General features: G+C 38.3%; 1 protein-coding gene across 1 annotated transcript; it reads right to left on the minus strand.

The window, feature by feature from the left end:
* Positions 1-13,275: 13,275 nt before the first annotated feature.
* On the minus strand, positions 13,276-14,315 carry LOC130744902 (uncharacterized). Its single transcript, XM_057597062.1, has one exon. The coding sequence runs from the start codon at positions 14,313-14,315 to the stop codon at positions 13,398-13,400; it is 918 nt and encodes a 305-aa protein (XP_057453045.1). The 3' UTR covers positions 13,276-13,397.
* Between the last annotated feature and the right edge of the window lie 3,285 nt (positions 14,316-17,600).

Consider the following 17,600-nt stretch of genomic DNA (forward strand, 5'->3'; position numbering starts at 1 on the left):
CATGGGATTTAAATCACATAGATCCTTTTCTATCCGATCTTGAAAATCCTTAATAATCTTTTGAATATTAGATCTCTTGAGCTGTTCTTCTAATTTATAATATTTTATTTCTTTTTGTAAAGAATTGATATGATTCTTTTTTCTAGAGATTATATTTATTTTGGAGGTGGAGATTTCCTTTAATAGATTTAATTCTTTTACCTGAGGAGGTTTTATAAATGGAAAAGTAATAGTCTTTCCTAAGACTGTTGTGACTATTCCTTTTTCATCTATTTTATCAATAGGGTATAGAAGACAAATGAATGGAGTTCCTAAAATGATTTTTTCTGTCATGTTTTTGACTAGGACAAATGAAGATCTAAAACAAACTTGGCTTTTGCAAATCTTTGCATTTGATAGTTTGTATTGAATATTCATTTTGGATCCATTTGCACTATTGACTCCTTCTTTGGTTTTCTCATAAAATTGAGTGGGGACTAAGCCTTCCTGAATACAATTAATATCTGCGCCACTATCAATGAGGGCTATTATATTGATTCGAAAATCATTATTAATGACTAAAGTTATTTCAGAGTGCCATTTATGGGTTATAACCAAGTTGAGGAGATTAAGATAACTTTCACTGGGTTCTTCTTTTTCTTCATTATGTATTTGCTTTAATCCTGAGGTACTGGCTAAGGTTTCTTGAGATTCTATAATTTTTATCCCAGCTATTTCCATTAATCTGAACTCTAAGCTAAGATCATTTTGCTTTAATTGATTAACTTCTTCTTTTAATATTTTTACTTCTTCTTGAAGATCTGATAAGGTTATGGTTGGTTTAGGACGAAATCTATTAAAAATTTCATTCATGCTATTTATTGGAGGACTAATTTCCTTTTTCAAGGTTTCTTCCTTCTTGACCAAAAGATTTAGTTGTTGTAGAAATTCGTCCCTTAAGGGGGAATCCTCCATTTTGTCTATTATAGAGATTAAACTCATAGTTTGATCTTGGGTTAGCATATTGACGTTTTGTCCTAAACATCCTGCACAATCACAGAATCCTGAACTATCTTTAACACATTCTCTTTCTTCTTCTGAAGAGGAATGAGAATCAGATGAGTATTCGACCAGATTTACATCTTGGTCTTCATCTCCTTCATATTCATATTCTGAAGAGTAATGAGGATCTTCACTATTAATGAGAACACTGATTAGACTATCTTTGAGTTTTTGGTCTAAATTTAATTCATTAATTTTTTGTTGAGTTTTGCATTTGTTTGCATAATGTCCTGGCTTTCCACATTTCCAGCAGACATTTTTCTTTTTATTAGGATTTACAGCTTTTTTGTTTATAGGTTTTTGAGTAGTAGGACTTTGTTCATAAGGTCTCTTTTGAAATGGTTTTCTCTTTTTATATCCCTGAGAAGGCTTTGTTTTGGCTCTATTAATCCTTCTAGCTTTTGAACTAGGAGCTTGTAAAGGTTCTACTCCATATTGTTCACAAAAGCTACCTACTTCTTTTCTTGAGATTTGCATATCTCTTTGCATTTTGTTTTGAAGTTTGAAGTCAGTACAAACTTGTATTCCTGTGTGTACTATAGTGTTATGCAATTGTCCAAATGATAGCGAACCAAAATTTACTGGATTTCCTTGATTAAAAAGTGATAAATTATCTAATACCTTTGATTGCATTAATCTAGGTAATCCTGCAATAAAGCGCTCCTTCCAGAAGGCGCTGTTGCCATCTTCTCTTAAGGTTACCTTTGAGAAGAAGGTGTCTTTATACCATCTGTAATCAGACATGGTAGGACAATAGAGATTAGCGAGCTGGCTTGAAGCTCTCTCTCTAAATATGCTAGGATCTCCTATGAAATGAAGTATAATAGTATATATTATATATATATATATATATATATATATATATATATATATATATATATATATGAGTTTATTGTCATTTTGGGGCAAAATCTACTATAAACCTAGACCATTATGGCCTAGGTAGTTTTCGGTTGTAAAGTTTTTCCTCTATTGGTGGGGTGCACCAAACATAAAAAAATTATTTAATTTTTTTCCAACTATTAGATATATTAATCACATACTTTTACTTTTGACGGTTCAAATTATATGACATTATTTAAAACACATGTGTAACCATGTGCTCTTCTACCATATCATCACCTCCAAATGTGTTGCCGCCACTGGAAAACTTCATGGTTGTTGCACCAAAGCACGAGTCAAGGCACTATGAATTTCAAAATGCAGAGGATCGGTAGACAAAAATGTATTGGATCTAGCACCTTCATTGATCCAGTTGGAGTAAAATATTATAACTAATCAAAGGATGAAGGGAGACTTGTACTGAAAGAAATCAACCTTCACTTTATGAAGGAAACTCTTGCTTCGTTCTACACCTTATGAATATGAACCAACTGACTTTTGTGAAAATCTTGTTGCAGTATTCTTTGGATCCATGATATACACCACCATATCTCAATATTTTCTATCATAATTCACACAAATCGCTCGTCAAAAATTGGGGAAATATAGAACGCATTGTGTATGTGCATATCTCATCATGCACGGTCAAATTGTACTCACCAGCTCATGTGGCATTACAATGACAAAAGACAATGGTTTTGGAGTTGTGGGGTTATTGAAGGGGAAGGGGAACATAGCCTCGTCGTTTAGGAGAATGTTGTGCAGAACGCGATAACGGAAGGGGGTCATCGTGATGGTGAAGGCTAGAATAACATAAGTCAGAGTCCAACGTGGTCGTGATGGTTGAGGTCAAGTTGAAGAAAGAGATAATTTTATAAATTGTGATTATTTAGGTGGTCCATTATGGTATCAAATTCTACAAAATTATCAAGTTTACATAGTGATTCATCATAAACTTTTATTTTATATCAAATTTACTTTAGACACGACCGTCATTTTAATTCAGTGTGTTTGGTTTGGGGGAAAGGAAAGGAAAATATTAAGAGAGGAAAGAAAACACAAATACCAAGATTCCTTCCCCCATTTGGATGCTCCATAAACAGTAGAGGAAAGAAAGAAAACTGGTGGGACCCACGCTCTGAAACTTTCCGTCCAAAATGAGAAGAAAACAGACACTAAGCCATATTTTGTTTCAATTCTCTATAGGGTTAAATATGTTTATGGTCCCTGTGTATTGAGGACAGTTTGAGTTTGGCCCCTAATTTTTTCAAAGTAAAGTAACCACCCCTCTGATTACACTTTCCGTAACAAACCACCCTTAACTCCGCCAGTCCTTGCCAAATACCATCACCTGAGGGGACGTGGCATTGCCACGTATTAAATGAGGTTGACCTGAATTTATTTTCACCTTATTATTATTTACAAATCTTCATCTGCATATCTTCTTCATCAAAAACCCACTCTTCAACATCAATCTTCAGGTGCATAAAGGATCATTCATCAAACCCAGAAAAATTAGCAAAAAATGATATCTTTGGATTTGGTTCCACCATCTTCCTCTGTCACTTTCAGCAGACCCATTCACCAATTTTCCATTCAATCGATGACCCTCTCTTTCAGAGTCTTCTCCACACCAGCAGCCACACCCCTCAAATCTCGCTTCCTCTTCTCCTTCAGCACATGCCCCTCCAGCCCCTACGACATCGTTTCACTCCACAATCCTTCCCTTGTTTCTGATCACTTGCGCGCAGCGGTTTCTGTAACACCCCAATTCTAAACGGTATATGTATTGCAAATATCAGAGTGATAAAAATTCTAACACTCATGGGGCATTACATAATCACTTAGAACATTATCATAATGCTCCTGTAACAGATACATAACACATAAACTTTGAGATGAACTCATAAATAAACTTAAATGCTCTTGTGACAGTTAATTAGTCTTTGAACTAGTTCACTTTGACAAATAGTTATGCAGCGAATCCAGTGTCTTTAAAACTTAAAGAAAACATAGTATCTTGCCCACAACTTAAAACAGAAACAACTTCTCAAATAACAACTTAATTCAAATTATAACAGAAGGAAAACAAGCGTCCATTTCCCCCCCGAGTGCTACGTATCAGAGCAAGGACTCCAACTCGAAATAAAGGCTATAGACTACTCCTCCTAATTACCTGCACGTTACCAACAAGGGTAACATTCAAACAGAAGGGGTGAGATATCGAGTATCATAAATATAAGAATGGCAATAAATATGCTAGATTAATGCCACACCACTTCTTTTTATATTCATATAGCTCAGTTACTAAAACAGTCACAAATAACGTCATCGACTCGGATACAATTCGAACACAACAATGACTATGCATATGTATGTGGTACCAACAGGGCTTCAGCCCTCATCACGAATTGCCAATTATTGGAGGCACAAGGCATAAGCCTTCATCACAAATCGCCAATACAGGCCATCACAGAGTATGCAGATGCTATGCGACTCAAAAGGACGTATACATCTCATAATCATCACTTCAACATGAGGCATTGCGCCTATATCACTACATCACTAACATCGCTTAAAACAACACAATTCAGCACACATGCATTTTTATCAACTATACAATTACCCTGACATCTTAGGCAATTTTGGCACCAAATCAATGAAACAACTCACTTAAGCATGCAATCATGGAAGAAGCTATCACATATGGTAAATAAATTATGGATTTCATGCTAAAGGTGTTCAGCCACATGCATCATCCTCATAGCTAATACATGGAACATAAAGACACTAACTTTCGTACAACATGTAAGCTAAATCTAATTATATTTCCAAAACAATCAGAATTTCCGTAATCTGGAAAAACAGCAGGAACACCAGCCACTAAAAGCGGTCTCCTGAATTCGTTACTGAACCAAAAATCATGTATTTTATATGCCTAGAAAGCTAACTTAAAGTCCTCCGATTTCTTAGTTGATCACATCTTCATTTGAGCACTCTAACTGGGCGAAAACAGGTCTCGAAGTGTACTGTCCAGCCCAGGAAATTTTGGACAGCAGCACAGCATCATCAAATCCGTGCATAAATCATATAGCAGTTCAGGAATTACGCTCACAGCAGAAATATATTTCAGTAGAGATAACCTACAGGATTCGTTACTTGTTCAAAAATTACAAATGACCTCAATTTGAAAAGCTAACAGAAAACTCTACCTCTTTCTAGTTCATCAAAGAATTTTCTGGGCACATTAACAAGGTGAAAAATCACGTTGAAGTTCACTGGCAGAGATAGCAGATACAGAGCGCAGAAAAACATGGTTTACTAAACTGAACTTACAGACCTCGTCTCTCAACCAAAAATTATGTATCATATCATTCCAGAAAGCTCTTTCAAAGGCCTACACTTTCTTAGTTCAACGCAACATTATTCGAGCACTCTAAACAGGCTCTAAAAGGCTTCGAAAGTCACGGTTCATACCAGGAAAATGACCAGTCCGTTTTATGTTCCAAAATAAGTGATTAAAGTTGTTTCTCATCAAACAAGACACAAAACCTAACAAGCATGCTACCTAACAGTCCTTATGTGCGTGATCATAAAGAAAATCAAAAGGGAACCTCAACCCAAAACTCCTAGCATACTATGGTTCTGCCCTCACCCCGTTCAATCACACAAAAGAAAATCCCAAAATCAATGGATTTCAAATCAGATTTCCAGAACATCATTAACAGAAACAATTCTACATCTCCCAAATCCCTAATATCATTCACCATAATTCCATTAGAAACTCAAAATCCCACCCTTACCTTTGGATTGAGTGCAGCTCCCCGTTCCTGATCGAATTCTCCGAAGCCGATCCGCTCTCCCTCTCTTCCTGCTACTTCACGCACAACCTTCTTCTTTTTTTTTTCTCCTTCTTTCACGCGTCCTCTTCTTTCTTATTTTTTTTTTCTTTAGCTGCTTCCCCATCCTTATTAAACCATCTAAACCTAATTCCTCAAGGGCTAAACTAAAAATCCTAAAATCTCTCCTAGTCCTTGTCTCTATTTTTAATCCTAACTTTCACCCCCTAGCTCTCTTCCATTTCATAAAACACACTCAGCATCACAAAAAAATTATTTTATTTCATTAAAGTATTAATATATCACCTATTAAACCACCATACAATATAATCTTAATTAAAATAAAATACCAACATTATTTTAATTAAAAACGGGGTGTTACAGTTTCCCCAGTCTGAGCTGTTCGTTCGGGTCCTCCATTCAGTCTGAACCCGACCCGGATCTGCTCTCTGGTTCTTCCGTTGGGCTGAGAGGCAACCTGGGTTCAGGGGGTCTGATTCGGCGTTCGCCGCCATCCTCGGCATGCTCGCCAGAAACGGTTGGATGAGGTCCGCGTATTGGGTCATGGAGAAGAATATGGTTGGGTGAAAATGGAGGACGTTGTCATGGATGTTTTGGTTAGTGGTGATGCTTCTTCTGCTTCTTCATCTTCGCCTAAGGGATCGGTTAAGCTTCTTGATTTGCTGCTTATTGTGTTCCACGAATTGGGATGTTTTGTTGTTGTTTGTGTTCCACGAATTGGGGGTTGTGATTTGATGAGGAAACCCTAGATCTAGTTTTGAGGATTGATTTTAAGGCTTTTGGTGAATTAAATGGAAGAAGGGGTTTGATGATGAATTATTCTATTTTCTGGATTTTATATTTTTAATGCTGGAGAAGATGATGAATATGAAAATGAAGAACGTAGATGAAGAGGAACCCAAGAACTATTAATTTGCATTTTATTTGTTAAAATAGGTATGTAATTAGGAAGTTAATTAGAGTGTCTTAATTTTATTTTTAATTTAATGAAAAATGAAAACCTTAAAAAAATGTCATTTTTAATTTTTACTAAAAAATAAATTCCAGGTCAACCTCATTTAATACGTGGCAATGCCACGTCCCCTCAGGTGATGGTATTTGGCAAGGACTGGCGGAGTTAAGGGTGGTTTGTTACGGAAAATGTAATCGGAGGGATGGTTACTTTACTTTGAAAAAATTAGGGGCCAAACTCAAACTGTCCTCAATACACAGGGACCATAAACATATTTAACCCTTCTCTATAATTCCCATGCATTCTATTTTTGGTAAATTATGTGCTACCCTCAATTTTTTTGGGTATGGTACCCCATTAAGTAATTCTATAGATTATTATCATGTTATTCAAGGTAAATACTACATCATTAGATTTTACTTTACTTGTCAATTAACTTTATCTCATGAAATTCATTTTTTGATGAAAAATGTACGAGTGGTGGAAACGAATAATGGTGATGAAGATGCGCGTAAAATGACCATGGTTGGTGGATGCACAAAGCTTAGAAAACACAACTTTCAAATCTCACGTCCATAAGAATGGAACGTTGCATTACTACGATAGAACACAATCAAAATTTTAACTGGTACATGAGTCTTTATTATTAAAATCGACTCATTTTGGGTACCACACCTTAGTCTGGCTTAAGGTACCACAGCAAACACCTCTATTTTTTTGTTACAACCCCTCTACGTTACATTTTATTTTCTTCTTAATTGATTTTATTTAATGTATTTTCAGTTTTAATATTAATAATAAAATTTAAATATGTAAATATATATTGTAATAATATAGTTTCATAATGTATTATATATTTTTTTAGTACGAGAAAATATAATGATTATCATATTATTTATTATAAATTTTATATTCTACCAAGAATTCTAAAGATATCCTAAAAATTATGATTATGAAAAAATTTCAGAAAATGTGTTAATTAATTTTAAAACAAAAATACTCTAAATTTTAATTTTAATATATATATATACACACTTAAAAAGTACGATATAAGTTATTTAACAATATTAATTATATGTAAAGGGTAAAATAGTCATTATACATCATAATCCTTTTCTTTCCTTCCACCTTTTATTCAACATTCTATCATATCAAACAACCTAAAAATCATTTCACTTTCTTTCTTCTTTCCTTTCCTTTCTCTTTTTTTCCTTCCACTTTTCTTTTCCCTCCCTTTCTTTCCTAACCAAACATACCCTTAATTTTCAAAAGAAGGAAATCACCATTTACATCCTAAAAGATAAAGATTTTCATTTAATTTTTAAAACTGGAAAAATTAACATCATCATTGGCATTTTTTAATGAATGGAAATTGTAATTTTGCATTTTTGAGAGAGTGACCTACCAAATTGATTGTTTACTCTCTATATATAAAGTTTGTGGGCCTTCAGAAAATCCAGCAGTATAACTATATAAGTATATAGGTCAAGTATATAACCCATTTATTTTAGGCAACCCATTTAAATAGAAGGACTGTTGAAGTGCAAGTCACACGCAGACAGCAACACCACCAAAAGCCTTTAATTAATTGCGCCAAGTTTGATGATAAAGCTACTATGAAAAGGAGATATGAGATGAGATTTTGCATGTCAAATCGATATATTAAGCAGCTACTAGCTTCCTTCACTGTCGTTACACCAGAAAATGTTGCAAAATGTCATTTGTGTTGGAGTAGAATCGCGGCATTAATGATGGCGTCTGAGAAGAATAATTGTCAGGTTGGATTTGATAGTGAAGTGTACTGTGCTTGATATCATGACAAAGGTCATACATAGCACAAAGGGTAATTAACTTGAAACAATGCAAAGGCTGATGATAAAATGCTAGCTGCTAGCTGCTGCTGTTACAAGTTGAGGGTGCCCACTAGGGTGGACCATTTTATTTTTGGTCCACCGGTGCACCAGGGATATATTCGACTTTACATCAAGGGTACTACAGACTTTATCCCTTTTTCTCCCTCTTCCTCCCACTTTCTTCACCCTCAGGCCTTTTTTTTTTGTTCAAACACAGACCCTTCTTCATCAGACTTTATCCCACAAATTGATTGTTGCTTTCATGTTAAACCATGAAAACTTTACTTTATGGTAAGTCAAGTAAAGTGTTTGACTATGACAAGCTTCTCCCTCTTCCTCCGCTGCAGCGTTGCTCTCCCATCCTTCCTCTTTTCCCACTTGTGTTCCATCAAAACCACCATGGCTGTAGTTGGGAGAAAACTCAAAAATGAGACCCAGAAAATCAAAAGCTAGCACAGATATATCACCCTCTTCTCTTTAAAAGTCAAAATCAAAAGTGCCAAAAATCAAAAGATCACACAGATCTGTCTTCCATCCTTTCTTCTGATTCTTTTTCTTCTTCCATCTTCTCTTTGCTAGCACAGATCAATGCATGTCATGTCTATATTTTTTGTGGGTTTTAACTAAAAAAGGTTCAATCTTTCTTCTCCCTTGTTGTTGTTTCTGGGTTTTTGAGTTTTGTCTTTCTTGTTAAATGTCTTGCCTTTGTTTTTTCAACCAAGAAAGTTGATTTTTTCTTCTCTGGTTCATATTTCTGGGTTTTGTAAAAGGAAGACGGAAGTGTTGCAAATTAAAGAGGGTATGGAGGTGAAGGTGGGAAGGTAGAGGGTGCTGGAGAAAGAAACGCCGGTGAGGTTGAAGGTAGTAGTGATACGGCCGGCGATGGAGCAAGAAACGTCGAAGCTAGGAGAAGGATGTGACAGAGCTGGGAGAAGAAGAACCAGTAAGAGAGGAGGGGTTGTTTGTCAATTTATGTTTTTGCCCTTTTTCAATCCAACAAATCCTGACCATCTAATAAAATAATATTTCAAGATTCTCAGATCTAATGGTAGTTAGTCATGGTGCACCGGTGGACCAAAAAAAAAGTGGTCCACCCTAGTGGACACCTGAGCGGGATCAGATTCACATGCATGCATTGGGTTGGGGTCTTCACTCTTTAAATTACAAATAATGTTTGGTTGAGAGTTGAGACCTCAAACCCACTTGAGAGATATGATATAAAATGTGATAAGAGTTGTAAAGAGAGATAAAAAAAAGAATGTGAGTAAAAATTATATGAAAGGGAGAAAAAGTGAGGTGTAGATGAATCATTACTCTCTTACATTCCAGAGTTGTTTCTGTAAGATGATAGGGTAAATTCAATGGGTGATTTTCTCATTCATTGGAATAGGTATAAATATACATAACATAAGTCAACTCATAAATACATGAGACTAATTAACCTAATTATAGGAGAACAATTAGCTTAATTACAGGAGAATAATTCCTATTCTATCACACCCCCACAGTCGAAACGGGAGGTTCGCGGACGCTGAGACTGGTCCGAAAATCATCAAATAGAACTCTAGGGAGGCCTTTGGTGAAGATGTCTGCAATCTGGTGACGAGAAGGGACATGAAGGATGCGTGCCTGACCACGAGTGACCTTCTCGCGAACAAAGTGAATGTCCATCTCAATGTGTTTAGTGCGCTGATGCTGGACAGGATTGCCGGATAAGTAGATGGCACTAACATTATCACAATAGACTAAAGTAGCGTGTGAAAGAGGAAAGTGAAGCTCCAAAAGCAGGTTGCGTAGCCAACATGATTCAGAAACCACATTAGCGACGCCTCGGTACTCAGCCTCAGCACTGGACCGGGAAAGCGTGGGTTGTCTCTTGGACGACCAAGAAATGAGGTTGTCGCCGAGAAACACACAGTAACCAGAAGTAGAACGATGAGTGTCGGGACATCCACCCCAATCTACATCGGTGTATGAAATAAGCTTCTCGATAGGAGAAGGAGAGAGATGCAAGCCAAACTGTAAGGTGCCCTGAACATAACGTAGGATGCGCTTCAGTGCAAGCATATGCTCTGTGCGGGGGGCATGCATGTGAAGGCACACCTACTGAACAGCATAAGAGATGTCAGGACGGGTGAATGTGAGATACTGCAAAGCCCCAGCAAGACTCCGATATAAAGTAGGATCATCACACGGAGTACCAGCAGAAGAACTGAGTTTCTGCTTGGTGTCTACTGGAGTGGCAGAAGGATTGCACGACGTCATACCAGCCCGAGCAATAATGTCACGTGCATATGTACTCTGACTGAGAAAAAGTCCACCTGCATGTCTGGTGACTGCAATGCCCAAAAAATAGCTCAACGGGCCCAGATCCTTCATAGCAAACTCAGAGGCAAGAAGAGCCATGATAGATTTACGAAGGTCATGAGAAGAGCTGATGAGTATGATGTCATCAACATAAAGCAGGAGGTAAGCCATGTCAGAGCCTCGTCTGTAGATGAAAAGAGAGTGATCAGAGGTGCTATGCTGAAACCCAATGGTGGAGACATAATCGGCAAAACGCTGGTACCAAGCGCGAGGCGCTTGCTTCAACCCATAAAGAGATTTCCGCAAGCGACACACATAATCAGGATGAGTACGGTCACGGAAACCCAATGGCTGATGCATATAAACTGTCTCATGTAGATCACCATGGAGGAAGGCATTCTGAACATCTAGCTGGTGAATGGGCCAAGACCTGGAGAGGGCAATGGTGAGAACTGTGCGAATGGTCGCTGGTTTCACCACCGGACTGAAAGTCTCATCACAATCAACACCTGCAAGCTGTGACTTGCCATCACCTACAAGACGAGCTTTATAACGCTCAAAACAACCATTAGCTTTCGTCTTATGACGAAAAATCCACATGCAGCGAATGATATTAACATCACTAGGACGAGGTACCAAATCCCAAGTATTATTTCTAATTAAAGCATCAAATTCAGACTGCATGGCAGATTTCCAATTTGGGTCTGAAAGAGCTAGCTTCGGGTTGTTGGGAAGAGGTGAGATGGTGGGATCATCAATGGTGACAGAAAGGTTGAAAAGCTTTCTGGGTTTGTATATACCTCGCATGCTGCGAGTGGCCATGGTACGGACTGGGGGTACAGGCGGAGTCGGCAAAGGCGGTGAAGGAGAAGGTGGTAGGGAGTCAGAAGATGAGGAAGAGGTCGTATGGGGTGATGGTGTGGTCACGGTAGAAGGGACTGCAGGAGTAGGGCTAGGCACAGGTAAGGTGGAGGGATGGGTCCACTGGTGAATAAAAGAGGGATGTATAGTATCTGAGAAGCAGTCATATGTGGAGGGAGGAGGGGTAGTCATGGTGGCAAAGGGAAACTGAGTCTCATCAAAGATGACATGTCGGGAGATAATGATTCTTCTGTGCGACAAATCAAAACACTTATAACCTCTGTGATGAAGTGGGTACCCTAGGAAGACACACGGGGAGGAGCGAGGTTGTAATTTGTTAATGGTAGTAGAAGGAACTAAAGGGTAACAAAGACAACCAAAAACTCGCAGATGTGTGTAAGACGGGTCACGACGATACAGAAGTTGAGTGGGAGAGAGATTAGATAGAGCTTTCCGAGGAATGATATTAAGTAGATAGGTAGCCATTTGAAGGGCATGATGCCAAAAGGACGGAGGAACAGACGCATGAGCGAGAAGAGTACGAATCATGTTGTTAATGGTGCGTATTTTGCGCTCCGCCTTACCATTTTGAGATGATGTATGCGGGCAGGAGAAGCGAAAAATAAGACCAGTAGTAGCACAATAATCATGAAAAGATTTATTGTCAAATTCTCGCCCATTATGACATTGAAGGCATTTTACAGATTGAGAAAAATGCGTGCGGATTTGATTTGACAGAGAGGTGAACATTTCAAAAACTTGAGATTTATTACTTAAAGGAAAAGTCCACAAGAAATCTGTAAAATCATCCAAAAATAAAACATAATACCGATGACCGGCAGAAGATAAAACAGGCGAAGACCATAAGTCACTGTGTAAAATGTCAAAAGGCATCACAGTAACATTATTAGAAGACACAAATGGCAACCTAACATGTTTGCCAAACACACAAGACTCACAAACTGTGCTAGAATTGAAATGCTCAAAGCTAATGAACTTATTACTACGAAGAGACTGCAAGGAAGAAGAACTTGGATGACCAAGACGATTGTGCTAGAGACTCTGAGCTAGACCAGCAAATGGAAAAGATGGAGTGACTGGGTAGAGATCGCCTGGACTATTACATCTCATGAGTGGAGTCCCCGTCTGAAAATCATGAACCGAGAAGCCATATGGGTCAAAACAAACAGAAACATTGTTATCAGTGGTGAGTTGTCGCACAAAAATCAAGTTTTTAACAATATTAGGTGTGTGCAAGACATGGGAAAGGGTCAAGGGCTTGTGTGTATGAGAGGTGGGAAGGGTTGTATGTCCAGAACCCTGAATTGGAATACCTTGTCCGCTACCAACATACAGTTTCTGATTAAGATGACTCAAATTAGAATAAGACGTGAGATTACCTTGTGATGCTGCCACATGAGATGATGCTCCAGTGTCCATGTACCAGGTGTTGTCCGGAGGAGCAAGTGTCATGGTGTGCATGGCAGTGGCAATGTCAGTCGGCACGGGTGAGGCTGAAGCAGCATAAGCCTGAGGTCGCTGGCCCAGAATGCCAGGATGCTGAGGAGGAGCAGACGGACGAGTCCACTGAGAGGTAGGGTATGGGCACGGAGGCATGGCCCATGGAGGTGGGGCCCATCCCTAATGCTGGTACGGAAAGTACTGCGGCCGAGGTGGCATCGGAGGAGAGGAGCCCTGAGAGGTGCCACTGCGGGATCCACCACCGTTGCCACGATTCCCACCACGACCCTTAGAGTTGTGGGATCGAGAGCGGTTGGAGGACCGACGATCAGAACCCTGAGAAGAGGCATCAGAAGGAAGCGACTGAGTAGCAACATATGCAGCAGGAGGTTCAGCAGGTTTCATCTTAGCCATACCGGCTTCCTCCAAGGTAAGCATTGAGCGAGCCTGATGAAAGGAGGGGAGCGGATTGCTCTGACGAATCAAAGTAGCAACACCCTTATAGGCGTCAGTGAGGCCGGAGATTAGCTGCAAAACTAGACGGTGATTGTTCACAGGAGCACCGACATCACGGAGCTGGTCAGAAAGCATCTTCAGACGCTGACAGTAAGCAGCGACAGTCGGAAATGCCTCCATGCGAACATTAGAGAACTCCTGCTCTAGGGTGACAGCACGAGCGTTCTGATTGTCCCAGAAAATATCAGCCAAACGCGTCCAAGCAGTGAGAGCAGTGGAGTCAGGCTCCATGATGGTAGTCATCAGGTCAATAGCGATGGTGGCATAAATCCACTGAAGGACCGTGGCATCCAAAGTGGTCCACAACTCGTAAGTAGGGTCAGTAATAGGCGGAGGAAGCTTATCCGCAACAGGGAAAATGTGATGCAGAACCCGGTGAGAACGGGCATGGATGCGGAACAGCTCCGCCCAGGTGCCATAGCGATCAGTCTCCACGTCAAGCACAATAGGAATGTGATTCCTAATGTTCGTAACAGTAAGCGCCGGGTGAAAATCAGGTTTGGCCGGCGGGGCCACCGGGGTGATTGTCGTAGGAGGGGTGACGGTCACAGGTGTGTTGTCCGAGGAGGCTTGAGAAGACATGACGGTGAGGAGTATGGCCGAGAGTAAAGGAAAATAGGGTTTTTTTTTTTTTTTTTTAGGTTTGGTCTGGGCGAACCGGAGGAAAAAAAAAACGGTTTGGTTGAACCAGGTGAGAAAGTGAACCGGGGCTGGCTTGCACGTGACTTTGCTGTCACGGAGGAAGAACAGATCCAAGCTGTGCGTGCTCGGGTTGGAGATCCGAGAGAAAGGAGGTGGATCTGGGCAGTGCTGGCGGCGGCGAGCGGTGCTGGCGGCGGCGAGCGGTGCTGGCGGCGGCCCTGGCAGCGTTGAGAACGGCGCGGCGATGCTGTAGGAGGAGGAGGTGCGTGCGGGTCTGAAACAGACAGAGAGTAGAAGGGAGAGTGGAGAGGGTGGTTGCGGCTGTAAAGGGATGCAGCGACAGTGAGAAGGCAAGGGTGCGGAAGCAAGCGCGGCGGCGACGGTACGCGGCGACGGCACGGTGGCCTTTATGCGTGAGGCGGTGCAAAATTAGAAAAGGGCACGACAGAGAAAGGCTAGGTCTGAATCAGATAGATTACTGATACCATGTAAGATGATAGGGTAAATTCAATGGGTGATTTTCTCATTCATTGGAATAGGTATAAATATACATAACATAAGTCAACTCATAAATACATGAGACGAATTAACCTAATTATAGGAGAACAATTAGCTTAATTACAGGAGAATAATTCCTATTCTATCAGTTTCATCCATTTTTGTTGAGTAATGATTCATTTTAGACCATTTTTTTTCTTAAATCTCATTTTCACTATTTTTTTAATCTCTTTTTACATTACCTACTTATCATATTACTTATTTCTATTTTTTTTTCATCTTTGTTATGTGGATTCAACCATCATCATCAATTGTCGCACAGAGAGGCAACCTGACAAGATTTTGATCTCATTTTGGCATTGTCAGCTTCTGCCTTTGTCAATATTGCAGCAAAGCAGTCATCCAACATATCATCATCTGCTTGGTATGCAAATGGTCGCTTGGATGGTGCATTGGTAGTGGCCCAGTAGCATGCAACTTAGTGGATCTTTGCGGGGTTTTAAATTGTGGTGCAAATGTAGTTATGGCCGCAGGTAAAGTGTTTTTGGAGTCATTACATCGATATTGTGCTGCAATTGCAGCCCACTACTTCGGATTTATCTGCACTTCCACGACGCAGTGAATTGTGACAACAAATGCAATTAAAACCTTTGATATTTGGTTATTTGTTATAAGACTCACATTAATTAGAAATATGACATAAATAACATTTATAAAGGGTGGAAAAACCCTTAATTCCTGAGTTAACTTTTGGGTTGAGTTAGATCTCTCAAATTCTAATATAGTAATATGATATTAAAGTCTATCCTAGATTCATTTATTGGTGGAGACGATATTTGAGCCATCCCACAAATGTAAAGTCCTTCAAATTCCACGCTTCAAATATTTAGCTTTAAACGTGACGAGGTGTGGTAGAGAACATTGAATAGAAATATGACATAGATTTCATTTATAAATGATAGAGCAATCCTTAACTTTTAAACGTAACATTTGAATTTTTCTTAAATTTTAAGATTATTTCCCATTTCGGGTAGGAAAGTAAATATCCAAATACAGTGAAATGAGATTTTATGATATCGACTTAAAAGTGGGTTGGTGTTGAATTCCTTATAAATCAATAATATACTTAGGGTATGTTAGGATTTTATTTTCTTAATTTAAAATTAATTACATATCTTAAAAGCTACACCAAGTGTAGCTTCTTAAAACTAAAATCGATTCTACTTGAATGTGGTGGTCGGCTAAATCCCTAGATCGATTCCCACTTTTTTCTTTTTCTTCTTGTAAAACTGGTTATGAGAATTAAGTGAATTCTACCATACCCTCATTGTATGGTACATGACTGACGTGATTTGACGTGTACCAATAGGAAACCGACATTTGATAGTGTATTTGAATTTTTTATTCATTTAAAAACATATATGATAAAAAAAAGATACACTCACTTAAATGTTATTGGTCCACGTCACATCTTATATCATACTACAATTAAGTGTTGAGGTATTCTAGCAAACACCTTAAAGAAAATACAACACAAGAAATGAAAATGAGTAATACTGTGCTATGCTGTGCTATCATATGTGCTTGCTGCAGTTATGAAAAATTCTGAGGGATTCTTGTGTTAGCTATCCAATTGGAGAGCAACAAGTTCTAACAATTATTATCAATTTTTAAAGTATATAGGCTGTCCTATATTGGCATTAGGTAGATGTGGCAGGTGTCGACCAAAGAGACGTGTAGGCAAATATATAGAAGTGACATTGTTTGAGAGTTGAAGTCTTATTGATGTTTGGTTTGGTGAACTCTGTTTGCTCTGCATGTTCTGTCATTTACTATCAAGCACATCTAATTTATTCAAATTTATTTTGTTTCAAAAATAAAATAAAATAAGAGATAATGAGAAAAATAGATGTGTATTTAGAGGTGTCAATATTGTATACAGTGGCGGAACTTCAACAAAAGTCTTGGAGGGGCTAAATATTATTGAACTTATAATTTCAATTTTTTATATATGAAAAAATTAGTTTATGAAAAATTGAGTTAAAAGTGTGAGAGTCATTTAGTACACAAAAATGTATTTTTTGTTTAAATATGCCAGTGTTTTGATTCATAAACCAATACGGCAACACACAATGATAATGAGTGACAAATTCTTATTTATTAACTACACCCACATCTAATTAAAAAGAGACATAACATTGATTTAAACCAACAAAAACTTAAAGTGCCACAGTACACAATCTTCATTTAAACTCGCTAAACTATAGAAGAAAAGTCTACAAAGAGTGAAATTTAGAGACTTGTCGTGAATGTCAAGGTGCAGGGAGATGAAATTGAGAAATTTAAGAGTAAAGTAACTTTTAATTTTCTTCAAAAAATATTGTTTTTTTATTTTGTTAAAGATTGTCATGTCAGGTAAATTAAGCTTTCATCATACATTTCTAGCTCAACTTTATCAAGCACCTATTACCTATATTAAGATATTATTTCAATAATCAATTATATATATTATATTGTGTTAATTGATATGTACCAAAGATATTTTTTCAGATATATTGGGGGAGCTGCGGCTCCCCTATGTCCTCACAAAGGTCCGCTTCTGATTGTATAGTGGTCAGCAAATCAAAGCTCATTGGCTAACAATAGTGTTGGGTATACACTATTTTAAATTAGACAGAAGTAAAGATAAATGATAGATATGATATATAATGATAAAAAGATAAAAAT

This window comes from Lotus japonicus, chromosome 3 (assembly GCF_012489685.1).
Source record: "Lotus japonicus ecotype B-129 chromosome 3, LjGifu_v1.2".
Taxonomy (NCBI): domain Eukaryota; kingdom Viridiplantae; phylum Streptophyta; class Magnoliopsida; order Fabales; family Fabaceae; genus Lotus; species Lotus japonicus.

Bases quoted from the DNA above. Each gene is read 5' to 3' on its own strand.
- LOC130744902 (XM_057597062.1), bottom strand. From the start codon at position 14,315: ATGTCTTCTCAAGCCTCCTCGGACAACACACCTGTGACCGTCACCCCT.